This window comes from Cetorhinus maximus, chromosome 13 (assembly GCF_964194155.1).
Source record: "Cetorhinus maximus chromosome 13, sCetMax3.hap1.1, whole genome shotgun sequence".
NCBI lineage: Eukaryota > Metazoa > Chordata > Chondrichthyes > Lamniformes > Cetorhinidae > Cetorhinus > Cetorhinus maximus.
The window spans coordinates 78,114,860-78,142,387 of record NC_135891.1 but is presented as its reverse complement, the minus strand read 5'-3'; the positions used below and the strand labels follow the sequence as shown (position 1 = coordinate 78,142,387).

At 43.9% G+C, this 27,528-nt stretch overlaps 2 protein-coding genes across 2 annotated transcripts; both read right to left on the bottom strand.

Moving 5' to 3' along the window:
- Positions 1 to 1,967: 1,967 nt before the first annotated feature.
- LOC144688300 (zona pellucida sperm-binding protein 4-like) lies at positions 1,968 to 8,669 on the bottom strand. The gene is made up of 9 exons (XM_078554731.1): positions 8,444 to 8,669; positions 5,507 to 5,685; positions 5,337 to 5,434; positions 5,120 to 5,253; positions 4,845 to 5,034; positions 3,860 to 4,007; positions 3,670 to 3,742; positions 2,198 to 2,305; positions 1,968 to 2,126 (listed from the first exon to the last, which is right to left on the bottom strand). The coding sequence occupies exons 1-9, from the start codon at positions 8,667 to 8,669 to the stop codon at positions 1,981 to 1,983; spliced, it is 1,302 nt and encodes a 433-aa protein (XP_078410857.1). The 3' UTR covers positions 1,968 to 1,980.
- Positions 8,670 to 15,328: 6,659 nt separating this feature from the next.
- On the bottom strand, positions 15,329 to 18,884 carry LOC144688299 (zona pellucida sperm-binding protein 4-like). Its single transcript, XM_078554730.1, has 4 exons — positions 18,842 to 18,884; positions 17,008 to 17,178; positions 16,314 to 16,503; positions 15,329 to 15,471 (listed from the first exon to the last, which is right to left on the bottom strand). Exons 1-4 carry the CDS (start codon positions 18,882 to 18,884, stop codon positions 15,342 to 15,344), a joined length of 534 nt encoding a protein of 177 aa, XP_078410856.1. The 3' UTR covers positions 15,329 to 15,341.
- Between the last annotated feature and the right edge of the window lie 8,644 nt (positions 18,885 to 27,528).

Sequence of the window (27,528 nt, the reverse complement as noted above, 5' to 3'; positions counted from 1 at the left end):
GTGATATAATTAAAGAAATTAGCATAGAAAGGGAGGAGGTTCCAAGTGGTCTGACAAGCTTAAAAGTAGATAAATCTCCAGACCCAGATGAAATGTATCCCAGGCTGTTGAGTGAGGCAAGGGAGGAGGTAGCAGGGGTGCTGGCAATAATTTTCAATACCTCTCTAGCCACAGGAGAGGTGCCAGAGGACTGGAGAACAGCCAATGTGGTACCATTATTCAAGGAGGGAGGAAGTGATAAACCAGAGAACTACAGGCCAGTCAGTCTAATCTCAGCAGTGGGGAAAATATTGGAAACAATCCTGAGCAACAGAATTATCCTACACTTGGAGAGGCAGGGATTAATCTAGCACAGTCAGCATGGTTTTAAGGGGAGGTCATGTCTTACCAGTTTGACTGAATTTTTCAAAGAAGTGACCAAGTGTGCAGATGAGGGCAATACATTTCATGTAGTCTGCTTTGACTTCAGCAAGGCTTTTAATAAGGTCAAACATAGGAGACAGTTAACGAAGGTAAGAGCCCATGGCCCCAGAATTGGCAGAGTAACAGGAAGCAGAGGATGATGGTCAAGGGATGTTTTTGCAACTGGATGCCTGTGTCCAGTGGGGCTCTACAGGGATTGGCGTTTGGTCCCTTGCTGTTTGATTATATATAAATAAATGATTTAGACTTGAATGTCAGAGGATCAGTAAGCTCACGGATGACATGAAAATTTGTTGTGTGATAGCGGAGGATAGCCTTAGATTACAGGAGGTAATGGTCAGGTGGGTTGATCAGTGGCAAATGGAATTTAATCAGGATAAATGTGAGGTGATGCATTTGGGCAGGATAAACAAGACATGGGAATACATGAATGTTAGGATCCTGGAAAGTAGCAAGGATCAGAGGGGCCTCCACAGTCCCTTAAGGTAGGGTGACAGGTAGATAAGTTGTTGAACACATCTGGAATACTTGCCTGTATTAGCTGAGGCATAGAATATTAAAGCAGGAGGTTATGCTGGAACTGTATAAAACACAGGTTAGGCCACAGCTGGAGTATTGCATGCAATTCCAGAATCTGCATTATAAAAAAGGATGTGATTGCACTAGAGAGTGCAAAGTAGATTTACTAAGATGTTGCCTGGGCTGGAGAGTTTTAGTTATGAGTAGGGGTTGGGTGGACTGTGGTAATTTTCCTTGGAGCAGAGGAGATTTCAGGGGGCAGGATATTAAATTATGAGGGTCATAGGGTAGAAAGGAAGGAACTTTACCCCTTGGTGGCAGGATCAATAACCAGGGGGCATAGATTTAAGGTGAAGAGCAGGAGGTTTAGAGGGGATGTGAGGAAGAATTTTTTCACCCAGAGGGTGGTGAGAATCTTGAACTCACTGCCTGAAAGGGTGGGAGAGGCAGAAACCCTCATAACATTTAAGTATTTGGATGTGTAATTATGCCTAGTGCAGGAAAATGGAATTAGAATAGTTGGCACTTGTTTCACTGGCACACACTTGGACTGAACTTTTTCTGCCATAGACCTCTTATGACTGACTGATGTAGAGGCAAGGTTAGTGTGTAACTTACATTACCTAATCTTCCTTCCTGAAAGTCTCATTTCCTCCTGTAGAGAGCATTCCTCATGCACTAGCTGCTGCAGCATGTCTAAATGATTTTATTGGGTGCTACACTTGTGGAAAAAAGGCACATGCATTCTTTCCTAGACCTAAATCTCAAAGGCCTAATCTACAAGCAAAAAAAAAAGTGTACAAAAGCCTAACTGACATCCTTAACAATTTAAAGTACCTTTTGCCAGCCAAAAAAACTAGATGCTGTAGGTTAGATTAGCTGTTATGTCTGACAGTTTAGCATCAGTTTCCATCATATCCTTCTCATTAGGGAGATTCCATTCAACACCATTTGTTTAGTTAACCCTTGATACTCCATATTTCATCAATCACAAACACCTCAAGGCACATTTGTCTTTGGTTTATTTTTATTCAGGATCTACAGTTCAATTTCACTACATTGAGACACAACAGCTTTTGGTCTTTTCATATACACGGCAGCCATCACCACCAGCAGGGACAGAGACACTATCATGAAGCCAACAGCTGCTCCTTGTAGAACCCAAGAAGGAGACTCAGCAGCACCTATTGGGAGATTAGAAGACATTATATCTGAGAGAGTTCACAGGTGACCTAGTGAAAAGTGCTCTACTTACCATTTGCTTCATGCAGTTCTGAAGAAAGATGATGGTCTTCCAGGAAAATGATAGGACCAGGAGCACTCACTAATATTCCCTCATGGTCACTGGTACTCCTGCGTCTCTCTATTGGAAAGAGAAGTTAGTAAAGTCCTGACCCAATTCAGATACCAATCTCCTAAGAGGGAGAACTAGCAAACAGCATGTGATTTGAGTATCTAAGCAAAGTTGAAAAGAAATTATCTACACTCCCTACTCAAAGTTGGCAATTTGCAGAGTTTGACAACAAGTGCTTAGCCCTCAATCTGAGCACAACTGCAGTTTTACTGCAAGTGCAGAAGAAAGAAATCACATCTGTCATTCACCATTCTGCCACACTACACTGACCAAGCAATGAACTCCATTCTGGTGAGAGCTTTCTCACCATCATTGCCATTAGAAACTATAGTTAAGCTTCAAGAGGTGTAATGTTGAGGAATAACTGATGAACAAACTTGCCTGGAAGATTCTGGATTACTGTTAAAGGCCTGTTGATTGAATGTAGAAGCTGAAATATCAAAGTTCTATTCTGGTCTTTGTTCTAAAGCATTTAATTCAAAGTTGAGATTGCTTATGTATTAATGACACCACAGCTCCATGCTGGGAATCCATTAAGAACACTATACATCTTTTAGCATGCATGGATTATTCTTCATTATGGATTGCTAGATCTCCAACTAGGATCTTGAGGTTAGTGGCACCCCTGCTTTGTGCTGACCAGGCCTATGTTTGCAACAAATGGGCATCAAGAGGGATACAGTCAGGCTCCAGAGTTTCCAAGTAGCTCAAACACCCATTTATAGAAAGGCACTTCCCTTTGGAGGATCTGTTCAGTGGGAGGGATCAAGGAGAAACCCCTATGCAGACTGATTCCTGGGATGTCAGGACAGACATATGAGGAGAGAATGAGTCAGTTAGGATTGTATTCACTGGAGTTAAGAATAAGGGGAATCTCAGAAACCTATAAAATTCTAACAGGACTAAACAGGGTAGATGCAGGAAGGATGTTCCCAATGGTGGGGGAGTCCAGAACCAGGATCAGTCTGATGATATGGGGTAGACCATTTAGGACTGAGATGAGAAATTTCTTAACCTAGAGAGTAGTGAGCTTGTGGAATTCACTACCACAGATAGTATTAGAGGCCAAAACATTGCATCTTTTCAAGGAGTTAGATATAGCTCTTGGGGCAAAAGGGATCAAAGGATATGGGGAGAAAGTGGGAGCAGGCTATTGAGTTGTATCAGCCATGATCGTAATGCATGGCAGAGCAGGCTCAAAGGGCATACATCTGCTCCTATTTTCTATTATTCTATGTTCCTATCTGTTCACATTGGGAGGGGTTGAAGAGAAACCCCTAGTCACAGGACACTAGACACCTCAAAGGGAAGTTTGGCTTTAAGGAGGCTGAGGTAAGCCTGATTCAATAAGAGATTAAAACAAAGGAACTCACTTGGGCCACATTTGGGTGTGCAGTCATCCTCAGCAGAAGGAGAGCAAACATCAGCACTGCAATGCAGGTAAACCTAGAAGGCAAGGAGTTAATTTAGAGTGAGCTTTGTCTAGATAGAACCAGGCTGTTAGTCAAAACAAGCCAGTAGCCAATAAGGGAGCAATTGGTTGACTTCATTCAATTTGGTTACCTGTTCAGAGAGAGGCTGCTCAGACTCTCCATCCAAGAAAACAAAAGTCTTCACTTCAAACCGCTTGTGATGAGTTGGGAACACGAGGCCAGAAAACACATCCACTGGGTGTAGGAGAGTCTGATACTCATCACCCTCATAGGGGCACCTGTAACAGGAGGGTTCAGTCAGTGAGCTGGGAAACAGGTATCTGATCTATTGATAGGAGCTCAAAGGCAGTTTTGGGCACTGGTGACAAGAGCTCCAGAGTTGAGCCCATTCTTTCATGAAAAGTTTTCCAATTAGTTTCCTTTATTGTTCTAAGCTGGGTTACTCATTTGGCTCTCCCAGTGTAGTGGAATAATACTGAAGGACAGCAATGTTCATGACTCATGGAGATAACCTAGAGCCAAAACAAAATGTATTCAATTCTATTACTGAAGTTATAGAACACAACTAAGGGATACCTTTCATTTACAATGATGTCTGGAGTACTAGAACCACTTTCAGAGGGTACAACCTATCAGGAGGTCTGTACAATAACCAATTTAAGGAACCTTAGCTACACTCAGATCAGTGACTATTCATTCCTGAAAAGTGTAGCCTTGTGGCAATAAAGGGTTGTAGGATGTCTGATTGCTAGAAGACATATAGAATTAGGAATAGACAGAATGCTTCTCCCATCTTGCCAAGGAGCAGAGCTTCTGGAATACACTGCTGGCTGGCACAATGGGTGCTGGCTCTGCAAATCACAACATGACACTGGTTCCTGACAGGGGAACATGCCATCAATTAGAAGGCAAGTTTCTTTACCATTTGGCCAAATGTGGCTCATTTAGCCTCCTCAACTGGATTCAATTGTCCTATGCATTCATTGGCCCTCAGTTTTGAATCTGCCAGGTGACTGGAGTAAGAAGCAGTCTTATCATATTGCTCAGATTTAGGGCATGTTTTATCCATTATTACTATGAACTTAAACATTAGCCTTTCCATTCATATTCCTTACCCATCCACCAGTAGACTCCATTGCACCTCATGGTTTGGGGCTGGGACAGGAGTTGCCCAGCAGTCACGCAACCTCAGGACAATCATTGGGTCCGTGCGATCAAGGACACGAACCTCCACAAACACTGGGTCCTGAAGAACATGCTGGATGGGGTAGTCACTATCTACATACCAGGATCTGTAATCACCACCTGAAAGGCAGACACAAGGACTAGTCACTCCCTGTATGGATACATTCCCAGTGCTTCCATTCACCATTACCCAGGGCAGCTCTACCTTTTGCCATTTGCAGTTCCAGTTTCAAAATCCCATCTTCAGAAGCAGGAGGTGGAGGAGAAACAGTGTAAACTGTGACATTGACCTGCAAGCCTGTTTCCTGCCTCCCCTTGTACTTGCACTGGACATTCAGGCTGCACAGAAACAGTAGTAGTTGAGCTTCATGCATTATCAGACCCTCCCCACCCCTTACTAACATCTCCCACCATCCTCCTACCGGAAGGTGCTGTCCCGGGTTATTGAGCCCAGCTTCCCAGTCTGAATCATCCTCTTCCCCAAGACAGCCGTTTCATACACCAAGGTTCCATTTCCCTCCTGTAATGAGGACACTGTTTAATAGGAAGCTGCCTCATTTACTGGGAGAATGCTTGGCCCTTCAATACTCACCCACTTGCTTGAGCCACAAGAGATGATTGGAAAGCGGAAGGCCACAAGTTGCCCAGTGGTTAGTTTAGGCCTGCACTCAGCTTCTTGTCCATCTTTCACATACAGAGACGACAGGTTGAGGGCAGGACGGGTCAGATTCTTGGAGATCACTATGATGAACTGACCATCTGCTGTGCACACTGCAAAAAGGAATGAAAATTCATTTCCACTGCTCCTATTGGTGGTTAGGGGCCTCAGATCAGTGGGGGATTCAGTCACGGCCACAAATAGCTCATCTAGTCCTCTTTCAACTTAATTGCTTTAATTGGAGGAGTGAGCAAGGATATATGTGGCACACAAGAAATCCAGATATTGGCAGCTAGCACAGCTCTGCTCCAATGTTGGATAAACAAACACCCCTCCCCAAGCAAGAGCTGGTGGGCAGTGAAGAAAAGGCAAAGTTTCACTGAAAACAGCTCTCTCCTCCACCCCTGCAAAGGTACCAAGTTTCCATTGTGATTGACATTGGAGTGGAAAATTTAATAAAATTGTGAAGCCTGCAGAGTCATTAGTGTTCTCAAACTTTCCATCTTAATGCAGTGACTCAGCTGAACCAATCTGCAGTGCCTTGAAGTACCATAGACTTCTCAATATGAGACATTACCAGTTGTACAAGCTAACTTCATTTCAACTGAAGAGTCACAAGGTCATGAGTCACTTACAGCACAGGAGACCATTCAGCTCATCAAATCCATGCCAGCTTCCCATGGTGCAGTTAGTCCCACTCCCCAGCTTGATCCCCTAGTGCCCATCCAAATTTCTTCTAAAAAGAAAAGTATTTGCTGCTTCCACCACCCTTGCAGGCAGGGTTCCAGGGCACCACCACTTGCTGCATAAATAAAAACTTCCTCAATCACTTGACCAAGATTCTAAATCTATGCCCCTAGTCCTTGGTAATCAGTTTATGGAACCAGTCCTCTGGTCTACCTTATCTGGGCCCATCAGCCTTGTACACCCAAAATCCCCACACCAGTATCTTTTGCTACAAGCCACCCTGCATCTTAGTTAAGTCACCTCTGCACCACTAAGAACCTTCACATGCTCTGTAAAACTAGACTAGTTGTGGCCTAACCAGAGCCTTGTGAAGGTTCATCACAACTTACCTGATTTTGGGAAGCAAAGCCCAAGATCCCAACTACTCTACACCCTGTCATCAATAGCTTCACGTGCACCCCCTTCCCCAAGTCCCCACACTTCTGAATTGCCTCTCCTTATTTGCCAAAATGCACAACTTCACTTAAAATTCCATCTGCCACTTCTCTGCCCATTCTGCTGACTTCTTCCAGAAGATCCTATTCTTCATTACCCAGCCTTTTGTCAAATGCTTTCTTAAAATCTATGGTCAGCATTCACTACACTCCCTCAAACACAAACTGCCTTTTTACCCCATAAAGGCCATTTCTCCTTAATTGCCAGCCTCACCAAGCATCTGTTAAGGTTTTGGAATCTTTAATCAAGAAAAAATTAAATTATGTTGTTATTTTAATTGTCATGTAGTGACTTAGACTTACAGAATAAGGGCATCACATTCCAACATCTACCCAGATTTAGGGGATCAAAAGTGAAAGGGTTTACCATGATATGTCCCCACCTCCATTTCCTTTAACAACCCAGGATGCAAGTCATCTGACAAGGTGACTTAACATTTTAAGGATAGCCAACCTTTCCAGTACCTCCTCCCTTTCAATTTCCACATTATCCATTGCCTCCACTTCTACCAATATTCAAAGAGATTCCTCTTTAAGTGAGTACTTTGTATTGTATTCAAGAATCCTAGCTTTGCTCTGCACCTAAGCACAGAGGCACTACCCTCTTACTATTTAATTGCTGGTAAAAGATCAGAGCACATTCTAAATTGACTGCCATTCTATTCTCAATGCCTCATTTCTCCTCCTCACCTCAACCTACTGAATAGGACTTTTGAAACAAAAGTCACCCAACATGCATCATATACCCTCTAATCGCCATCATCCAAACAGCCACTTTTGGCTCCCTTACCCTGTTTTTAGAATGCACCTAGCATGCACCAGAAGCATCACATCCTTGAAGATCACCCTTTCTTCTGTTAAATTTTCCTGTCATTCTCTAGTTCCATCTTTCCTCACTGTTTGAAGTTTGCTCTAATCCAATTTTTAAGTTCTGCATTAGATTGTTCCTCATTTGTCATTATTAATCTTAACCCTGTGATGCAATGATCACTCTTTTCCAAATGCTCCCCAGAGACACTGCCCAATTGACCCAGCTCTTTTTCCTGCCCCAGCAGCACCTGGTCTATTTGAGTTAGTTCTCCTGAACACAGAACAGAAATTCCTCCCCTTTATTACTTGAAAAATATTTGGAAAATTAAAGTGTAACATTATAAAGTCTCCAAACATCACCATTGTTGCACCCCTGTGATTTCCCTTCCATACCTCACTATTAGGAAATCTATAGATTACTACAAGCAGCATGACAGTAAATGTGACCTACACCAAAAATTGGCTGAAAAAAATTCACAGGTTTGCTATTTACTACCACCATGGACTGATATCCTATTAAGATTCCTCTAAAGGGATAAATACTTCAGCATTAGTATAGGGTCACTCATTGTGGAATTTCTGCAAACATTGAGTTTGCATTTACTCATGCCCGAGGTTGTTTTCACTAGTTAAAAAAAAGAATTCCCCCCCCCCTCCCCTCCCCCCCCCCCCCCCCCACGAGGAACAATTAGGTTCATTATGGAAACCGCAATCCGCCCAAGCTAGTCAGCTACCTCAAGTCAGGACTCTAGCCGAGGTCTACCTCCATTCCTACCTGTCTCTATTACACAATGAGACCGCAACAAATCCCTGGATCAGCTCCTGATCTACAAGTTAGATTTTCTCCTCCCTCCCCTAGAACCGCGAGGGGATTTGTTACCTGGGCTGTTTCTCAGACTGTAGAAACAGGGATGGTCATTGGGGCTCTGCGGGTCAAAGCAGCAACCCTGACTGGTACACTCACTGCTGCTGATCCCGGGGCGTCCGCATTCAAATCTCCAGCCTGGCTCTGGGACACAAACATCATCCCCGAGAAGTAACGGCTGGGCTGGGAGTAAAGACCCGGCTAAGAAGCAGAGAGACCAACAAAACACCCAACGTCCCATCTCGGTTACTAAACCAGGATAATCACATCCCCGCACACCAGCCCCATTTATAGCCGGGAACTGGGGGCCAATCCCATTGGGGCGGTTCCCTGTCCCACGGGTTACCCGGGAAGGTATTCAGCATGTTTAATAAGCCCGAGCCGTCAGCCCGTCTCCATTGGTTCCCCAGGGTTAGTGCTAGATTCCTGCTCCAAATGACACTTTAGCAACTGACCCCCGGGGACTCAAGTCTGTTCCACTATAGACAGTTACACTTGGAGCTTCCCTGCGGGATATGAAAGCAAAATATAGACAGATGTATAATGGCACCACCATCTCCCTATAGTGCGCTACTCTAGGGTAGTGTTGCCAACCCTCCAGGATTGGCCTGGAGTCTCCACAAATTGAAGATCAATCTCCAAGACACTGCTGTACAAACCTGGAGACAAATCATAAAAGACACAGTTCTTTTTAAATTTTCTTTCAACATTTCTCCATCCCAGATATAAAAACATTGAAACTGGGGGAAAAAAGGCTGTTTGGCTGAGAGTCAAGCCTCATTCAATTGGACAATGAGTCTTTATGATTTCCAATTGGAGTAGAAAGACACTGCATCTCAATAAGATAAAAGCAAAATACTGTGGTGCTGGAAATCTGAAACAAAAACAGAAAATGCTGGAAAAACTCAGCAGGTCTGGCAGCATCTGTGGAGAGAGAAACAGAGTTAATGTTTTGAGTCTGTATAACTCTATGTCAGAGATAAAGAGAAGTAGAAATATGATGGATTTTATACTATTAAAGAGGGGGTGGAGCAAGTGGAATGAGATAGCAGGTCAGGGATAGGTGACAGCTAAGAAGAGGTTGACAAAGATGTCATGGACACAAGGCAAAGGGAGTGTTAATGGTCATGGTGAAGAGTAAAGAAGGTGCTGATAGTGGCATAAAGATAAGAGAGCAGAGTGTGTTAATAGCAGAGCAAGGGTCAGTGCTCTGTGAAAGCACAACATAGAAACAAATGACAGATGGCCCTGTGTCGAGAGGCCAGTACACATACAATGGGCCAAATGGCCTCATGCTGCGTTATAACGATTCTGTGACTCATTGCAAGAGGAATGGAATATACAAGTAGCAAAGTTTTACTGCAGCTGTACAGGTCCTTGATGAGACCACAACTGGAATAGTGTGTACAGTTTTGGTCACCTTATTTGAAAAAACATATAATTGCATTCGAAGCAGTTCAGAAAAAGTTCCCTCGATTCATTGCTGGGTTGAGGAGCTTATCTTATGAAGAAAGGTTGAACAGGTTGGGCCTCTATTCATTGGAGTTTAAAAGAATGAGAAGTGACCTTATTGAAACATAGAAGATCCTGAGGGGATTGATTGGATGGATACTGGGAGGATGTTTCCACTTTGGGGGGAAGACTAGAACTTCATCTGCTCCCTCCCCACCACCATAACTGTTCAATTCACCAGGATACTGGTCTCAACTTGCTTGAGTTTTTTTTTGAAAAATATACTTTATTCATAAAATATCTGAAAGAACATTACAAATCATTTCTAAATCACCATCACAAAAAGTGCAATCAGATTCAACTTTTACACATGGATCATGAGGTGCTTCAATACAATCAATGAATATTACAATCATTTCAATATGGTCATTACAGACAATCAGGCAGTGCAATGGTATTGGAGTTATCAACATACATCATATTGCACTCTGAGGTGCCTCAATACAATTATAATACAATTAGTATTCAATGCATACATGTATTGTGAACCGTACAGCCCGAGGGGTCTATACCTTTCCCAGCCCCTCAGTGCACTATGGCAGAAAGGTCTTAGACAACGACCTTTCCCCATTGGGCCTTAGCAGTGGCTGCCCCAAGCTTTAGTGCGTCCCTCAGCATGTAGTCCTGGAATTTGGAATGTGCCAGTCTGCAACACTTGGTTGGGGACAACTCTTTGCACTGGAAGACCAACAAGTTTCGGACAGACCAAAGAGTGTCTTTCACCGAGTTGATGATCCTCCAGCTGCAGCTGATGTTTGTCTCGGTGTGTGTCCCTGGGAACAGCCCGTAGAGCACAGAGTCCTGTGTCACAGAACTGCTCGGGATGAACCTCAACAAAAACCACTGCATCTCTCTCCAAACCTTCTTTGCATAGGTACATTCCACAAGGATGTGAACAACAGCCTCTTCCCCACCACAGCCACCTCAAGGGCAACGTGCAGAGGGGGTGAGACTCCTGGTATGTTGGAAGGACCTGACGGGGAGGGCCTTTCTCACCACCAGCCAAGCTACATCTTGGTGCTTGTTGGAAAGCTCCAGCGATGAGGCATTCTGCCAAATGACTTTGACAGTCTGCTCGGGGAACCATCCCACAGGATCCACCCTCTCCTTTTCCTGCAGGGCCTCTAAGACGTTACGTGCCGACCACTGCCTGATGGACTTGTGGTCAAAGGTGTTTCTCTGCATAAATTTTTCCACGAGGGATAGGTGGTACGGCACGGTCCAACTACTTGGAGCGTTCCGCGGCAGCGTGACCAGACCCATCCTTCGCAACACCGGGGACAGGTAGAACCTCAGCACGTAGTGACACTTGGTGTTTGCGTACTGAGGATCTACGCACAGCTTGATGCAGCCGCACACAAAGGTGGCCATCAGGATGAGGGCGATGTTTGGCACGTTTTTTCCCCCTTTATCTAGAGGCTTGTACATCGCTTCCCTGTGGACACGATCCATTTTCAACCTCCAGATAAAGCAATAGATGGTTCAGGTGATTGCCATCGTGCAGGAGTGTGGAATGGGCCAAACCTGCGCCACGTACAGCAACAGCGAGAGTGCCTCATGCCTGATGACTAGGTTCTTACCCGCAATGGAGAGGGAGCGTTGCTCCTACATGCCCAGTTTTCTTTCCACACCTTTCCACACTCGCTCCTTCCAGTTTCTAATGCATGCCCCAGTCCCTCTGAACCATATCCCTAGCACATTCAGGCCGTCTGACCTGACGGTGAAGGGGACAAAGGATCGGTCAGCCCAGTTCCCAAAGAACATGGCCTCGCTCTTCCCACAATTTACCTTGGCTCCCGAGGCCAGTTCAAAATGCTCACAGATGTTGATCAGTTTGCACACCAACAACGGATCTGAGCAGAAGACGGCGACATCGCCCATGTACAGGGAGGCTTTGACCTGAGTGCCTCCACTGCATGGGATTGTCACTCCACTTATGCCCAGATCCTTCCTGATGGCCTCAGCAAAGGGTTCTATGCAACACACAAACAGGACAGGGAAGAGAGGACAGCCCTGCCTGACTCCAGATTTAATTGGAACACTCTCTGATTCCTACCCATTGATTGAGACTGCGCCTGTTTTGAGTTGAACCTGTTCAACAGCTCTCCCTTTCCCCAGACTGTCACCATTGGTGAGGCAAAACCTGTTTCCCCACAGAGTGAATCCTGGTAAGAAGCAGGCAATGCAGCTTGTTGTGCTTGTAGAGGACAGTATCTGTCATTTGACTATATTTACATTTCTTTTAACACCTCCACTTGAATAGCCTCCTGTACCACAGACAGCTTTTCTATTACCATGTTGTTTTTAAATACATGCATACAGCAAGAATTTTGTACCTGTTGATTGAACAGCAAAGCACCTGCAGTGTTGCATCAGAGGTCCCTGTGCCTGCCTGGCTCACACTCACCTTCCTGCCTGTGAAGGCCCATGTGTGTTTGTTTCCAGGAAAAAACTATTTTACATTTGAGCCGTGACCCTTTTCAGAAGTCGGTTGTCAGAAAGGGACTCTGGTAAAGGACATTGCTTCCAGCAAATGATTGTGAACAGGGAGATAAACCTGGGAGATAAATAGAGCAAGTGTCACCACAATTATAGGAGTAAGTAGGCTCCTAGATGTGGTTGTTTCAAACAGGGTTTTTAGAAACAAGCTTGGTGCAGGATATATCTTCCATACAGCATTCAGTCAAAATCTTGTGTTGGCTAACATATTAAAACTGTTAACTGAAGGATTCCTGTGTGAGTGAGTGAGCAAAACAAGGCCAGAGGTAAACTAGAACTGAGAGTTCAGACCCACAGTGGTTACACTTATGCTAGAGATATGCAGGGAATTCACAGCCATGTGATAGGAGATTTGATGGGACAACCTTGCAAAAGAGGATGGGCCTGGAAAACCTCACCCCTTTTAAAATGGTGAGGTTTAAAAGTTTCTGATATTAGCCCTAGTTGTTGCGGGTGTAAGTCAAACTGGTGTAGCAGGGGTTAAGACATTAGTACAAGTGACTGTTCATTGTATTTTTAGTATCTTAACTGTTTAAGTTAGCCTAGTTTTGTTAAAGGCTTCAGGTTCTCTGATTTGTGATAAAATGTGCTTTAAACTATGAACCTTGCAACTCCATTCTTTTAGAAAATACCTGGGTTTTCAGATTGCAAACAAAACTAAAACGTGTTAGTGGTTTTTGAGGTTAAAGATATTCTTCAACACATGGAAAAGTGGTACAAATTGTCTTAGCTTGTTCAAATAGTTGGCATTGAAGGTCATCAGCCTGCCAGTGTTGTAGGATTCAGTGTTATAGCCTCTCTCAAAGCATTCAGGTAACTTCCCCTGATGCCCTGCAATGTTTGTACCCAAGGCTGGCTCAAACACTGAGCTGAAGGCTCCAAGATCCAGATTACCTGGGTTCACAATACTCTCCACAAACTCACATGCACTAGACCATCTACACTGATCATCCCTACACAGCCTTGATCAATTAAGTAAAAGCAACTCAAAGTAAATACTGAAAAGACAGTGTTTTCTAGTTAGAGACCAGATGGAGGGGCAGAGTTGTGTATAATTTGCATAATTAGCTATTCTTCATCCCTGGAAGTCGATTCACTCCTGTAGAGAGCATTCCTCAAGCACTAGATGCTGCAGCATGTCTAAATGATTCTACTGGGTGCGACACTTGGAGAAAGTCACATGAATTCTTCCCTAAAACTCAGGTGTATTGTCCAAAAAAAAACAAACACCAAAACATATTACTTGTGCATATTCAGGCTTTGAAAGTTGCTTTGAAGAACTGACATGATGCTTAACTATTTAAAGTACCTTTAGCCAGCTAAAAACTAGATACTGTAGGTTAGATTAGCTGCTATGTCTGACAGTTTAGCTTCAGTTTCCACCATGTCCTTCCCATCAGGGAGATTCCATTCAACACCACTTGTTTAGTTGACCCTTGCTACTCCATATTTCATCAATCACAAACACCTCAAGGCACATTTGTCTTTGGTTCTTTTTTATTCAGGATCTACAGTTCAATTCCATTCCATTGAGAAGCAACAGCTTTTGGTCTCTTCATATACACAGCAGCCATCACCACCAGCAGGGACAGAGACACCATCATGAAGCCAACAGCTGCTCCTTGTAGAGCCCAAGAAGGAGACTCAGCAGCACCTATTGGGAAATTAGAAGACATTATATCTGAGAGAGAGTTCACAGGTGACCTAGTGAAAAGGCTCTACTTACCATTTGCTTCATGCAGTTCTGAAGAAAGATGATGGTCTTCCAGGAAAATGATAGGACCAGGAGCACTCACTAATATTCCCTCATGGTCACTGGTACTCCTGCGTCTCTCTATTGGAAAGAGAGAAGTTAGTACAGTTCTGAGCCAATTCAGACACCAATCTCCCAAGAGGGAGAACTAGCAAGCAGCATGTGATTCTTGAGTATCTAAGCAAGGATGAACAAATTGCCTACTTCTACTCAAGGCTTGCAATTTGCACACTTTGACAACAAGTGTTTACCCCTCAATCTGAGCACAACTGCAGATGAAAGAAGCCACCACATCGTTCACTGTCCTGCCACACTGCTCTGAATAAGCAATGAACACAATTAACTCATTCTGGTGAGAGCTTTCCCAACATCATAGCTATTAGAAACTATAGTTCAGCTTCAAGGGGTGTAATGCTGAGGAATAACTGCTGAACAAACTTGCCCTGAAGATTCTGGATTGTTAAAGGCTTGTTGATTGAATATAGAAGCTGAAATATCAAACTTCACTGTTCTGGTCTTTGTTCTAAAGCATATAATTGAAAGTTGAGCTTGCTTATATATTGATGACACCACAGCTCCATGTTGGGATTCCATTAAGAACACGACATCCTTTAGCATGCAGTGGAATAATATTCATCACTACAGATTGCTGGATCTTCAACTAGGATCTTGAGGTTAGTGGCACCTGTGCTTTGTGCTGACCAGGACTATGTTTGCAACAAGTGGCCATCAAGAGGGATGCAGTCAGGCTCCAGAGTTTCCAAAGAGCTGGAGCACCCATTCATAGAAAGGCTCTTCCCATTGGAGGATCTGTTCACACTGTGGGGGATCAAAGAGAAACCCCAATCACAAGACACTATTCCCTTCAAAGGGAAGCTTGGCTTTAAGGAGGCTGAGGTAATCCTGATTCAGTAAGAGATTAAAACAAGGAACTCACTTGGGCCACATTTGGGTGTGCAGTCATCCTAAGCAGAAGGAGAGCAAACATCAGCACTACAATGCAGGTAAACCTAAAAGGCAAGGAGTTAATTTAAAGAGAGCTCTGTCTAGATAGATGAACCAGGCTGTTATACAAAAGGAGCCATTAGCCAATAAGGGAGCAATTGGTTGACTTCATTCAATTTGGTTACCTGTTCAGAGAGAGGCTGCTCAGACTCTCCATCCAAGAAAACAAAAAGTCTTCACTTCAAACCGCTTGTGATGAGTTGGGAATGTGAGGCCAGAAAACACATCCAATGGGTGTAGGAGAGTCTGATAGTCATCACCCTCATAAGGACACCTGTAACATGAGGGTTCAGTCAGTCAGTGAGCCAGGAACAGGTACCTGATCTATTGATAGCACCTCTAAATAGCAGTTTTGGGCATTGGTAACAAGGGCTCCAGAGTAGAGCCCATTCTTTCATGAAATGTTTCCAAATAGTTTCCTCCATTGTTCTAAAGCTGGGTTACCCATTTGGCTCTCCCAGTGTAGTGGGTTAATACTGAAGGACAGCAATGTTCAAGACTAATGGAGATAAACTGGAGCCAAAACAAAATGAATTCCATTCTATTACTGAAATTATTCAACACAAAAGGGATACCTATCATTAACAATGGTTACTGTCTAGAGTACTAGAACCACTTTTAGGGGTACAACCTATTAAGAGCTCTGTACGATACTCAATTTAAAGAAGCTTAGCCACACTCATTGATCAGTGATTATTCATTCCTGAAGTGTGTAGCCTTGTTTCAATAAAGGGCTGTAGGATGTCTGATTGCAAGAGGACATATGAAAGTAGAATAGACAGCACGCTTCTCCCATTTTGCCAAGAAGTAGATATTCTGGAATACACCACTGGCTGGTGCAATGGGTGCTGACTCTGCAAATCAAGACATGACACTAGTTCCTGATGGGTGAAGGTTCCATCAGTTAGAAGGCAAGTTGCTTTACCACTTGGCCAAGTGGCTCATTTGGCCTCCTAGACTAGATTCAATTTTCCTAGGCCCTGGGTTTTGACTCTCCCTAGTGATTGGGGTAGGAAGCAGTCTTATCACATTGCTTATCAGACTTAGGACAAGTTTGATCCTTGTCCATTATTACTATGAACTTCGAACATTAGTCTTTCCATTCATACTCCTTACCCATCCACCAGTAGACTCCATTGCACCTCATGGTTTGGGGCTGGGACAGGAGTTGCCCAGCAGTCACACAAACTCAGGACAATCATTGGGTCAGTGCGATCCAGGACACGAACCTCCAAAAACACTGGGTCCTGAAGAACATGCTGAATGGGGGAGTCACTATCTACATACCAGGATCTGTAGTTACCACCTGAAAGGCAAACACAAGGACTAGTCACTCCCTGTATGGATACATTCCCAGTGCTTCCATTCACCATTACCCAGGACAGCTCTACCTTTTGTCATTTGCAGTTCCAGTTTCAAAATCCCATCTTCAGAAGCAGGAGGTGGAGGAGAAACAGTGTAAACTGTGACATTGACCTGCAAGCCTGTTTCCTGCACCTCCCCCCGCCCCAACCACCCCCAACCCTTCTACTTGCACTGAACATTCAGGCTGCACAGAAACAGAAGTAGTTGAGCTTCATGCATTATCAGACCCTCCCCACCCCTTACTAACATCTCCCACCATCCTCCTACCGGAAGGTGCTGTCCCAGGTTATTGAGCCCAGCTTCCCAGTCTGAATCATCCTCTTCCCCAAGACAGCCGTTTCATACACCAAGGTTCTATTTCCCTCCTGTAATGAGGACACAGTTTAATAGGAAGCTGCCTCATTTACTGAGAAAATGCTTGGCCCTTCAATACTCACCCACTTGCTTGAGCCACAAGAGATGATTGGAAAGCAGAAGGCCACAAGTTGCCCAGTGGTTAGTTTAGGCCTGCACTCAGCTTCTTGTCCATCTTTCACATACAGAGACGACAGGTTGAGGGCAGGACGGGTCAGATTCTTGGAGATCACTATGATGAACTGACCATCTGCTGTGCACACTGCAAAAAGGAATGAAAATTCATTTCCACTGCTCCTATTGGTGGTTAGGGGCCTCAGGTCATCGGAGGATTCAGTCAGAGCCACAAATAGCTCATCTAGTCCTCTAAATGCAGTGACACAACTGAACTGATCTATAGTGCCTTGAAGTACCATAGACTTTTCTGTATGGAACATTACCAGCTCTACAAACTAACTTCATTTTAACTGAAGAGTCACAAGGTCATAAGAGTCACTTACAGCACAGGAGACCATTCAGCTCATCAGGTCCATGCCAGCTTCCCATGGTGCAGTTAGTCCCACTCCCCAGCTTGATCCCCTAGTGCCCATTCAATTTTCTTCTAAAACCAATAGTATTTGCTGCGTCCACCACCCTTACAGGCAGGCTTCCAGGGCACTATCACTTGCTCTTAAAAATAAAAACTTCCTCACATTCCCTTGGCCAGGATCCTAAGTCTATGCCCCTAGTCCTTAGTTATCAGTTAATGGGACCAGCCCTCTGGTCTACCTTATCTGGGCCCATCATAATCTTGTACACCTGAAATCCACACAATACCTTTTTCTCCATGAGGCTTAGCTTTTCCAACACCAACTCTGGAATCTTGGTTAAGTCACCTCTGCACCGTTAAGAGCCTTCACACGCTCCCCAAAACTGGACTAGTTGTGGCCCAGCCAGAGATTTGTTAAGGTTCATCACAACTTACCTGCTTTAGAGCACAAAAGCACAAGATCCCATGTACTTTACATATTACTCTACACCCTGTCATCCTCAACAATAGATTCACATGCACCCCCTTCCCCAAGTCCCTGCACACTTCAGAATTGCCTCTCCCTATTCCTTCTGCCAAAATGCACCACTTCCCTTAAAATTCCATCTGCCACTTCTCTGCCCATTCTGCTGACTTCTTCCAGAAGATCCTATTCTTCATTAACCAGCCTTTTGTCAAATGCTTTCTTAAAATCTATGGTCAGCATTCACTACACTCCCTCAAACACAAACTGCCTTTTTACACCAAAAAGGCCATTTCCCCTTAATTTCTAGCCTCACCAAGCATCTGTTAAGGTTTTGAAATCTTTAATCAAGAAAAAATTAAATGATGTTGTTACTTTAATTGTCATGTAGTGACTCAGACTTACAGAATAAGGGCATCACATTCCAATCCTGCAACATCTACCCAGATTTAGGGGAATCAAAAGTGAAAGGGTTTACCATAATCTGTCTCCGCCTCCATTTCCTTTAACAACCTGCAACGCAAGCCATCTGACTGGGTGATTTAACACCCTAAGCGTAACCAACCTTTCCAGTACCTTCTCCCTTTCAATTTCCATACTGTCCACTGCCTCCACTTCTACCAATATTCAAAGAGATTCCTCTTCTTTAATAGTGAGTACCTTGTATTTGTGTTCAGGTATTCTAGCCTTGCTCTGCACCTCCTAAACATATAGAGGCATTACTCTTACCATTTACCTGCTGGTAGAAGATCAGAGCTCCTTTTACATTGAGGATAGAATGGCAGTCAATGCCTTTTCTAATCTCATTCTCCTCTTCACCTCAACCTATTGTATGTGACTTTTGTTTTTAAATAACAAAAGGAAAGGTCACCCAACGTGCATCATACACCCTCTAATCCCCAACATCCAAGCAGCAGATTTTGGCTCCCTTACCTTTCACTGTTTTTGGAATGCACTTGGCATACACCTGAAGCATCTCATCCTTAAAGATCACCCATTGTTCTGTTAAATTCTCCTGTCAGTCTATAGTTCCATCCTTCCTCACTGCATTGAAGTGCGCTCTATTCCAATTTTGAAGTTCTGTATTAGAATGTTCCTCATTTGTCATTATTAATCTAAACCCTGTGATGCAATGATCAGTCTTACCCAGATGCTCCCCAGAGAAACTGCCCAATTGGCCCAGCTCTTTTTCCAGCCCCAGATCCAGCAACACCTCTCTATTTTGGCCAGGAACACTGATCACAGTAGTGCTCCTGAAGACAGTTCAGAAATCCCTCTCCTTTATTAATTGTCCAGATATTGTTTGGTGTAGAGTGTAATGTTAAAATCCCCCAATATCTGCATGGTTGCAAACTTGTGGTTTCCCTTCAGATTTGTTCTTCCACACCTCACTATTTGGAAATCTATAGACTATTACAAGCAGCATGACTGAGTAAATGTGACCTACACTCCAAAAATTGGAGGGAAAAATTCACAGGTTTGCTATTTACTGCCATCATGGGCTAAAATTTCCCATTAGGATTCCACTAAAGGGATAAATACTTCAGCATTAGTATAGGGTCACTCATTCGTAATCTTTGCAGACGTTCTACAAAGTTACCATTTTTTCATCATGCTCAAGATTCTTTTCACCCAGTAAAAGAATTCCACCCCTCCCCCGCACCCGAGGAACAATTGGTTTCATTATGGAAACCACAATCCACTCAATCTAGTCAGCTGTTAGATTTTCTCCTCTCTCGCCTAGTATTTCCCCCTAGAATCGTGAGGGGGTTTGTTACCTGGGCTGTTTCTCAGGCTGTAGAAACAGGGATGGTCATTGGGGCTCTGCGGGTCAAAGCAGCAACCCTGACTGGTACACTCACTGCTGCTGATCCCGGGGCGTCCGCACTCAAATCTCCAGCCTGGCTCTGGGACACAAACATCATCCCCGAGAAGTAACGGCTGGGCTGGGAGTAAAGACCCAGCTAAGAAGCAGAGAGACCAACAAAATACCCAACGTCCCATCTCGGTTACTGAACCAGGATAATCACATCCCCGCACACCAGCCCGTTTTATAGCCGGGAACTGGGGGCCAATCCCATTGGGGCGGCTCCCTGTCCCACAGGTTACCTGGGAAGGTATTCAGCATGTTTAATAAGCCCGACCCGTCAGCCCGGATTCCTGCTCCAAATGACACTTTAGCAACTGACCCCCAGGCACTCAAGTCTGTTCCACTATAGACAGTTATACTTGGAGCCTCCTTGGATATGAAAGCAAAATATAGACAGATGTATAATGGCACCACCATCTCCCTATAGTGCGCTACTCTAGGATAGGGTTGCCAACCCTCCAGGATTGGCCTGGAGTCTCCAGAAATTGAAGATCAATCTCCAAGACACTGCTGTGCAAATCCGGAGACAAATCATAAAAGGGACAGTTCTTTTTAAATTTTCTTTCAACATTTCTCTATACCAGATATTAAAAATATTGAAACTGGGGGTAAAAGGCTGTTTGGCTGAGAGTCAAGCCTCATCCATTTGGGTAATGAGCCTTTTTCCTTTCATTGACGTAGAAAGGCAGTACGTCACAAAGATGGATGTGTTGGCCGACTAATGGCTGCTGTGTGGGGAAAAGTCATGTGATGAAACCTCCAGGAACACATTTAATCACAGAAAATACTGGAAAAACTCAGCAGGTCTGGTAGCGTCTGTGAAGAGAGAAACAGAGTTAATGTTTTGAGTCCGTATGACTCTTCGTCAGAGATAAAGAGAAGTAGAAATATGATGGATATTATATTATTAAAGACGGGGTGGAGCAAGTGGAATGAGATAGAAGGTGAGGGATAGGTGACAGCTAAGGAGAGATTGACAAAGATGTCATGGACACAAGGCAATGGGAGTGTTAATGGTCATGGTGAAGAGTAAGGAAGGTGTTGATTGTGGCATAAAGATAAGAGAGCAGAATGTGTTAATAGCAGAGCAAGGGTCAGCGCTCTGTGAAAGCACAACATAGAAACAAATGACAGATGGCCCTGTGTCGAGAGGCCAGTACACATACAATGGGCCGAATGGCCTCATGCTGCGCTGTAACAATTATGTGATTTATTTCAAGGGGAATGGAATATAAAAGTAGTGAAGTTTTACTGCAGCTGTACAGGTCCTTGATGAGACCATGTCTGGAATAATGTGTACAGTTTTGGTCTCCTTATTTGAAGAAACATATAATTGCATTTGAAGCAGCTCTGAAAAAGTTCACTCGATTAATTGCTGGGGTGAGGAGCTTATCTTATGAAGGAAGATTGAATAGGTTGGGCCTGTATTCATTGGAGTTTAAAAGAATGAGAGGTGACCTTACTGAAACATAGAAGATCCTGAGGGGATTGATTGGATGGATACTGGGAGGATGTTTCCTCTTCAGGGAAGGCTAGAACTAAGGGATACATTTTCAGAATAAGGGCTTTTAAGATGGAGGTTAGGATTTTTCTTTTGTTCAGAGGATCATTAGTCTTTGGAATTCTCTTCCCAGAGATCAGTGGAGGCTGGGTCATTGAATTTATTCAAAGCAGAGTTAGATAGATCTTTGATTGACAAAAGAGTTAATGGTTATGGCGGGGCAGACAGGGAGCTGGAGTTGAGACCGCAACCAGATCAGCCATGATCTTATAGAATCACACAGCAGGGTCAAAGGGTTGAATCGCCTACTCCTGCTCCTAAGTCCTATATTCCTAACCTTTGGATTCTGCTTTGTCATTTGATAAGATCATGGCTGATGTTATTGTGGTCTCAACTCCACCTTCCTATTCAGCCCCCACCCACCCTGCTTCCCCCCACTATAACCCTTGACTCCCTAATTTATTCAATTCCAGGCACCATTCTAACAAGTCTGTGCTGCACTTCCTACAAGGACGAATATATTCTTCCCAAGGTGTGTTGCCCAGTACTGCTCACGGTACTCCAGGTACGGCCTAACCAAGGCTTTGTATATTTGAAGCATTACCTCTGCACCTTGAATACCATTCCCCTGGATATAAAGGCCAGCATCCCAGTAACATTTTTGATTATTTTCTGTACCTGCTCATGATGTTTTAATGACCTTTGTACCTGGACCCCAAGTCTCTTTGGACCTCCACAGTTTGTAGGTTTTCACCATTTAGAAAGTGTCCTGTTCTATCCTTTTTGTGTCCCACATTTGACTACAGTGAAATCCATTTGCCACAGCTTTTGACCATTTACTTAATCCATTCATATCTCTTTGTAATTTTTCATTTCCATCTACACTGTTTACAATGTCACCTATCTTTGTGACACCAGCAAATTTGGATACGTGGCTTCCTATTCCCAACAACTAAGTTGTTAATGCATATTGTGAAAAGTTGAGACCCCAGCATAGATACTTGCAGGGCACCACGAGGCACATCCTGCTAATTAGAATGGCTGCCCATTATCCCTACTCTGTCTCCTTCCACTCAGCCAATTTCCTAACCGAGTTAATAATTTGCCCTCAATTCCATGAGCTTCAACTTTAGCTAACAATCTTTTGTGAGGGAATTTATCGATGCCTTCTGGAAGTCCATAAGAATAACTTCCATTAGATATTCTCCCCATCCACAACTTCAGGCACCTTACAAAAACTTCCAACTGGTTAGTCACGTGTGACCTGCCCTTTACAAATCCATGCTGGTTCTCTCTGATCAACTGAAAATCTTCAAGGTGTTAGTCCCGTTATCCTTAGTTCTCAACTCCAACCATTTCCCGACAACAGATGTTAGGTGTATAATTTCCAGGTTTCCCTCTGTCACCTTTGTGAAATGACAGTGACATGTGCAATTTTCCAAAGTAAAGGAATAGTCTCCGAATCGAGAGCATTTTGGAAGATTATAGTTACGACAGCTGCTTTGCTCTCATCTACTTTGTTTAATCTCATGAGATGGAAACTACTTGGTTCTTGAGATTTGTCACCCTTTAGTACCATTAATTTCTTCTTAGCTGTTATCTTGCTTAGGTAAATCAGCAAATGGGAGGGAGGAACTTTCTTTTTATTAATTTACGGGATGTGGGCATTGCTGACTAGGCCAGCATTTATTGCCCATCTCTAATTGCCCTTGAGAAGGTAGTGGTGAGCTGCCTTCTTAAACCACTGAAATCCCTGTGGTGTAGGTACACCCACAGTGCTGTTAAGGAGGGAGTTCCAGGACTTTGACTAGTTTCTGGTCAATGGTAACCCCCAGGATGTTGATCGTAGGGAATTCAGCAATGGTAATGCCATTGAATGTCAAAGGGCGATGGTTAGTTTCTCTCTTGTTGGAGATGGTCATTGCCTGGCATTTGTGTGGCGCAAATGTTACTTGCCACTTGTCAGCCCAAGCTAGGATATTGTCCAGGTCATGCTGCATTTGGACATGGACTGCTTCATTATCCGAGGAGTCACAAATAGTGCTGAACATTGAATCATCAACAAACATCCCCACTTCTGACCTTATGATGGAAGGAAGGTCATTGATGAAGCCGCTGAAGCTGGTTGGTCCTAGGACACTACCCTGAGGAACTCCAACAGTGATGTTCTGGAACTGAGATGATTGACCTCCAACAACCACCTTCCTTTGTGCTAGGTATAACTCCAACCAGCGGAGAGTTTTCCACCTGATTCCCATTGACTCCAGTTTGGCTCGGGTTCCCTGATGTTACATTCGGTTAAATGCTGCCTTGATGTCGAGGGCAGTCACTCTCACCTCACCTCTGGAGCTCAGCTCTTTTGTCCATGTTTGAACCAAGGCTATAGTGAGGTGAGAAACTGAGTGACCCTGGCAGAACCCAAACTGTGTGCCAATGAGCAGGATATTGCTAAGCAAGTGCCACTTGATGGCACTGTTGATGACCCCTTCCATTACTTTACTGATGACCGAGAGTAGACTGATGGGGCAGTAATTGTCCTGCTTTTTGTGTACAGGACATACCTGGACAATTTTCCACATTGCCGGGTAGATGCCAATGTTGTAGCTGTACTGGAACTGCATGGCTAGGGGCACGGCAAGTTCTGGAGCACAGGTCTTCAGTACTATTGCTGGAATATTGTCAGCGCCCATAGCCTTTGCAGTATCCAGTGCCTTCAGCCATTTCTTGATATCATGTGGAGTGAATCGAATTGGCTGAAGACTAGCAAGTGTGATGCTGGGGACCTCTGGTGGATGGATCATCCACTGGGCACTTCTGGCTGAAGATTGTTGCGAATGCTTCAGCCTTAACTTTTGCACTGATGTGTTGGGCTCCACACTTTACACAACTGCACATGTGCAGTTTGTACAACTGAAAGAATCAAAGATTCACCTACTGCCAGTGTTGCTGAGTGTTCCCAGCAATTTCTGTTTTTCTCTCAGGTTTGAAGTGTTTGCATTCAGCCTACTGCTCTATGCTGGTGTTTATGCTCCTCCCATCCCTGCTCATCTAACGTCATCAATAAATTCTTCTATACCTTCCTCCTTTCTTAAAATTATTTCATGGGATGTGGGCATCACTGGCAAGGCCACCATTTGTTGCCCATCCCTAATTGCCATTGAACTGAGTGGCTTTAATGGCCATTTCAGAGGGCAGTTAAGAGTCAACCACATTGCTGTGCATCTGGAGTTGCATGTAGGCCAGACCAGGTAAGGATGGCAGATTTCCTTCCCTAAAGGGGATTAGTGAACCAGATGGGTCAATGATAGTTTCATGGTGAACATTACTGAGATTAGCTTTTATATTCCAGATTTATTTGATTTTAAATTCTACCAGCTGCTGTGGTGGGATTTGAACACATGTCCCCAGAGCATTAGCCCATTATGACACCATCTCCTTATCTAGCTTCCCCTTGAATGTATCTCAATTATTCACCTCAACTACTCCTTGTGGTAGTGAGCTCAACATTCTAACCAGTCTGAGTAAAGATGTTTCTCCTGAATTCCCTCTTGGGTTTATTAGCAACTCCCTTATACAATTTCATTACCTCTCAAACAATACCCTGGGGGATGCTGACCAAACACTACTCTGGGAGCAACTGCACCACCTTCTTTGGATGGACAATAAATGAAACTACATCAGTGTCACCTGTCTCCCAAGAACAAAACAAATAGTATTTACAACTCCTAGATCTGGTCACTCCTGCAAGAGGAAACATCTTCTCCTTGTTGACCTTAACAACTAATCTTGAAGACCTCTATCTGGTCAACCCACAGTCTGTCTTCTCTTTTCTAGAGAAAAGAGCCCCAGCGTGTTCAATCTTTCCTGATAAGAACAACCTCTCAGTTCTGGTATCATCCTAATAAATTTCTTTTTTGCATCTTATCCAGTGCCTCGTGATGAAATCCACAGTAGCGGAGACATTGGGAATCCTGGATAGCTGAAGAGGAAGCCTAGTTTTGCCTTTCACAGTGAAACTGCTACCAGCCAGCCAGCTCTGATGAGCACTGGGGCCAAATACTATTCCAGCTCGGAAGAAGTAGCGTGCTGGTGGGTATAGCATGAGGGTAAGCTGCTCTTACAGGGCCCAGCAAGAAGCACAGCAAAGAGGGTGAGTGGGTTACTTGGGTTCCTCCTGGAGGACTGGCTCAGAAGGGCAGTACCTGAAAATTTACACACTGTCCTTGGGCACCTGTGTGGGGAGAAAAAGGGGCATGAGAATCTGAGACTTGGGGGTGTGGAGCAAAAAATGGGCTTGTGACCCCAGGTTTATGTGGGAGAACAGGGTGTGACAAAGTTGAAGGAGGAGAACCTGACAGCTGGATCTAGGAGCAGGCAATAAGCAGAGAAAGGTTGCTGCCACTGTGAGCGTAGCCAGCAAGGCCAGCATTTGTGGCCCATCCCTAAATTCCCTTGAAGAAGGTAGTGGTGAGCTGCTCCTTGAACCACTGTACTCTGTTCAGTGAGGGTACTTCCACACTGGAGTTAGATTGAGTGTTTTAGGATTTTGACCCAGCAATGGTGATTTTATTTTTCAAGTCAAGGTGGATTGTGACTTGAGGGGAATTTGGAGGTCATACTTTTCCCATAGCACCCACTGTCCTTGCCCTTCTAGTTGGCACAAGTCACAGGTTTGGAAGGTGCTGTTGAAGAAACCAACTTGCTGTAGACAGTAAACACATTGGGTTGGGGAGCGCAGGCAGGAGAAAATGTTTATGGCGATGGATGAGGTGCCAGTTAAGTGCTCTGCTTGATCTTGGATTGAGCTTGAAGAGTGTTGTTCGAGCTGTTCTAATCCAGGTAAGCTGATGGAGGCTTTAAGAGTCTAGAGTGTTAAAATCCTGCTAGCCAGTGGTGAAGAAAGGAACCAGAGCCAGTCTTTACTTGGAATAGATTTACCCAGTGAAATATTACAGGTACATACCTTATCAACACTAGGCTGTATAAGACAGTTGTGTTTTAAACTCTTTAATTCAAGGTAAATTGGAGTAGTTTGGAGACCTCCCACAAAATCTGTGCAGAGACAAGTCCATACGATCGGATTATGGAGACTGAAGTTCGAAAGTCAGGTGCAAATTTTAACAGTGGGACACAAAGGAGGAAGTAGCTGGCCTTACTGTATACAGACTCAGACACAGACTTGGGGAAGATGACCCAAGACAGGTGCCATCATGGCAGGCACTAGAAAAAGACTGTTTTTGGGTTAACCTCCAAGCAGAGTGCCAATGAGGACAGATTGCCAGTTTGCAGAGCTGAAGCTTGTGGAGAGTTAAAGACTATCCAATCATGCTCAGAAGGTTGATTGAAGGGATTTTGTTTTGAAGGATAGTCAAGATTCACACGATTGCTTCTCTCTGCCTCGCCAGTTGAAGCTAGGGAGAGCTTGGGACTTTAAACACCACATTTCTACTGGAATGGAATATGTTACAGGGGGAATTAACTTTTCTGTAGCTTAGTGTATTAGTTTTTACCAAATAATGTTTAGCTAATGATTTTTGTTTGGTTGCTACATTAAAATCTAAAAATATGAAATCCTGTTGAGATTCTTTGCTTTGGACACTGGGAAATTCATATCTAAGTTGTTGGTCCTTACAGGGATCATTACCTTCTCACTCAGCAAATGTCTCTATACAGTTAGACGACCCATAAAAGGTGAGTTACTTGCCACAGAATTTCCAGCCTCTGACCTGCTTTTGTAGAGATAGTACAAGGCTGGTCCAGTTCAGTTTCTAGTCAGTTGTAACCCCCAGGGTGTTGTTATTGAAGGAATTCAGCAATGATAATGCCATCGAATGTCAAGGAGGAAGATGGTTAGATTCTCATTTGGAGGTGGTCATTCCTAAGAGCATTTTTATTATAGGAATAAAAAGCTAACCTTAGCTGCAATTTAATGATTTCACAAAAAAAAAAAATCACTGGTCTAAACCAATTAGTTTAAGTAGCTATAGCTAATGCCTTTGGTTTGAGGGACAGCTATTATGGCTGCAACCATTATCACAGTTGTTACAGCAGGCTGAATGGTCTCCTATGCTGTATCTGCCACCTCTTCAAATGAGCAATTCACATAGTGGCACTTCCCCACCTTCTCCCCAGAATCCTGCACACATTCTCTCTTTTCATAGAATAATCCAATTCACTCTGGAATTTGCCTCCAGCAAACTGATGGTGCATTCCAAACCATATGTCATAGGAAAAAGTTTCTCATCTCCA

Bases quoted from the DNA above. Each gene is read 5' to 3' on its own strand.
- LOC144688300 (XM_078554731.1), bottom strand. From the start codon at position 8,669: ATGGGACGTTGGGTGTTTTGTTGGTCTCTCTGCTTCTTAGCCGGGTCT. The intron at 5,686-8,443 runs GTAACAAATCCC...TCCTTTTTGCAG, and splicing joins CAGTCTGAGAAACAGCCCAG to TGTGCACAGCAGATGGTCAG. The intron at 5,254-5,336 runs GTAGGAGGATGG...GTTTCTGTGCAG, and splicing joins ACCCGGGACAGCACCTTCCG to CCTGAATGTCCAGTGCAAGT.
- LOC144688299 (XM_078554730.1), bottom strand. From the start codon at position 18,884: ATGCTTCAGGTGTATGCCAAGTGCATTCCAAAAACAGTGAAAG. The intron at 16,504-17,007 runs GCAAGTGGGTGA...TTTGCCTTTCAG, and splicing joins AATCATCTCTTGTGGCTCAA to GTGGTAACTACAGATCCTGG. The intron at 15,472-16,313 runs GTAAGGAGTATG...CTCATGTTACAG, and splicing joins TGGAGTCTACTGGTGGATGG to GTGTCCTTATGAGGGTGATG.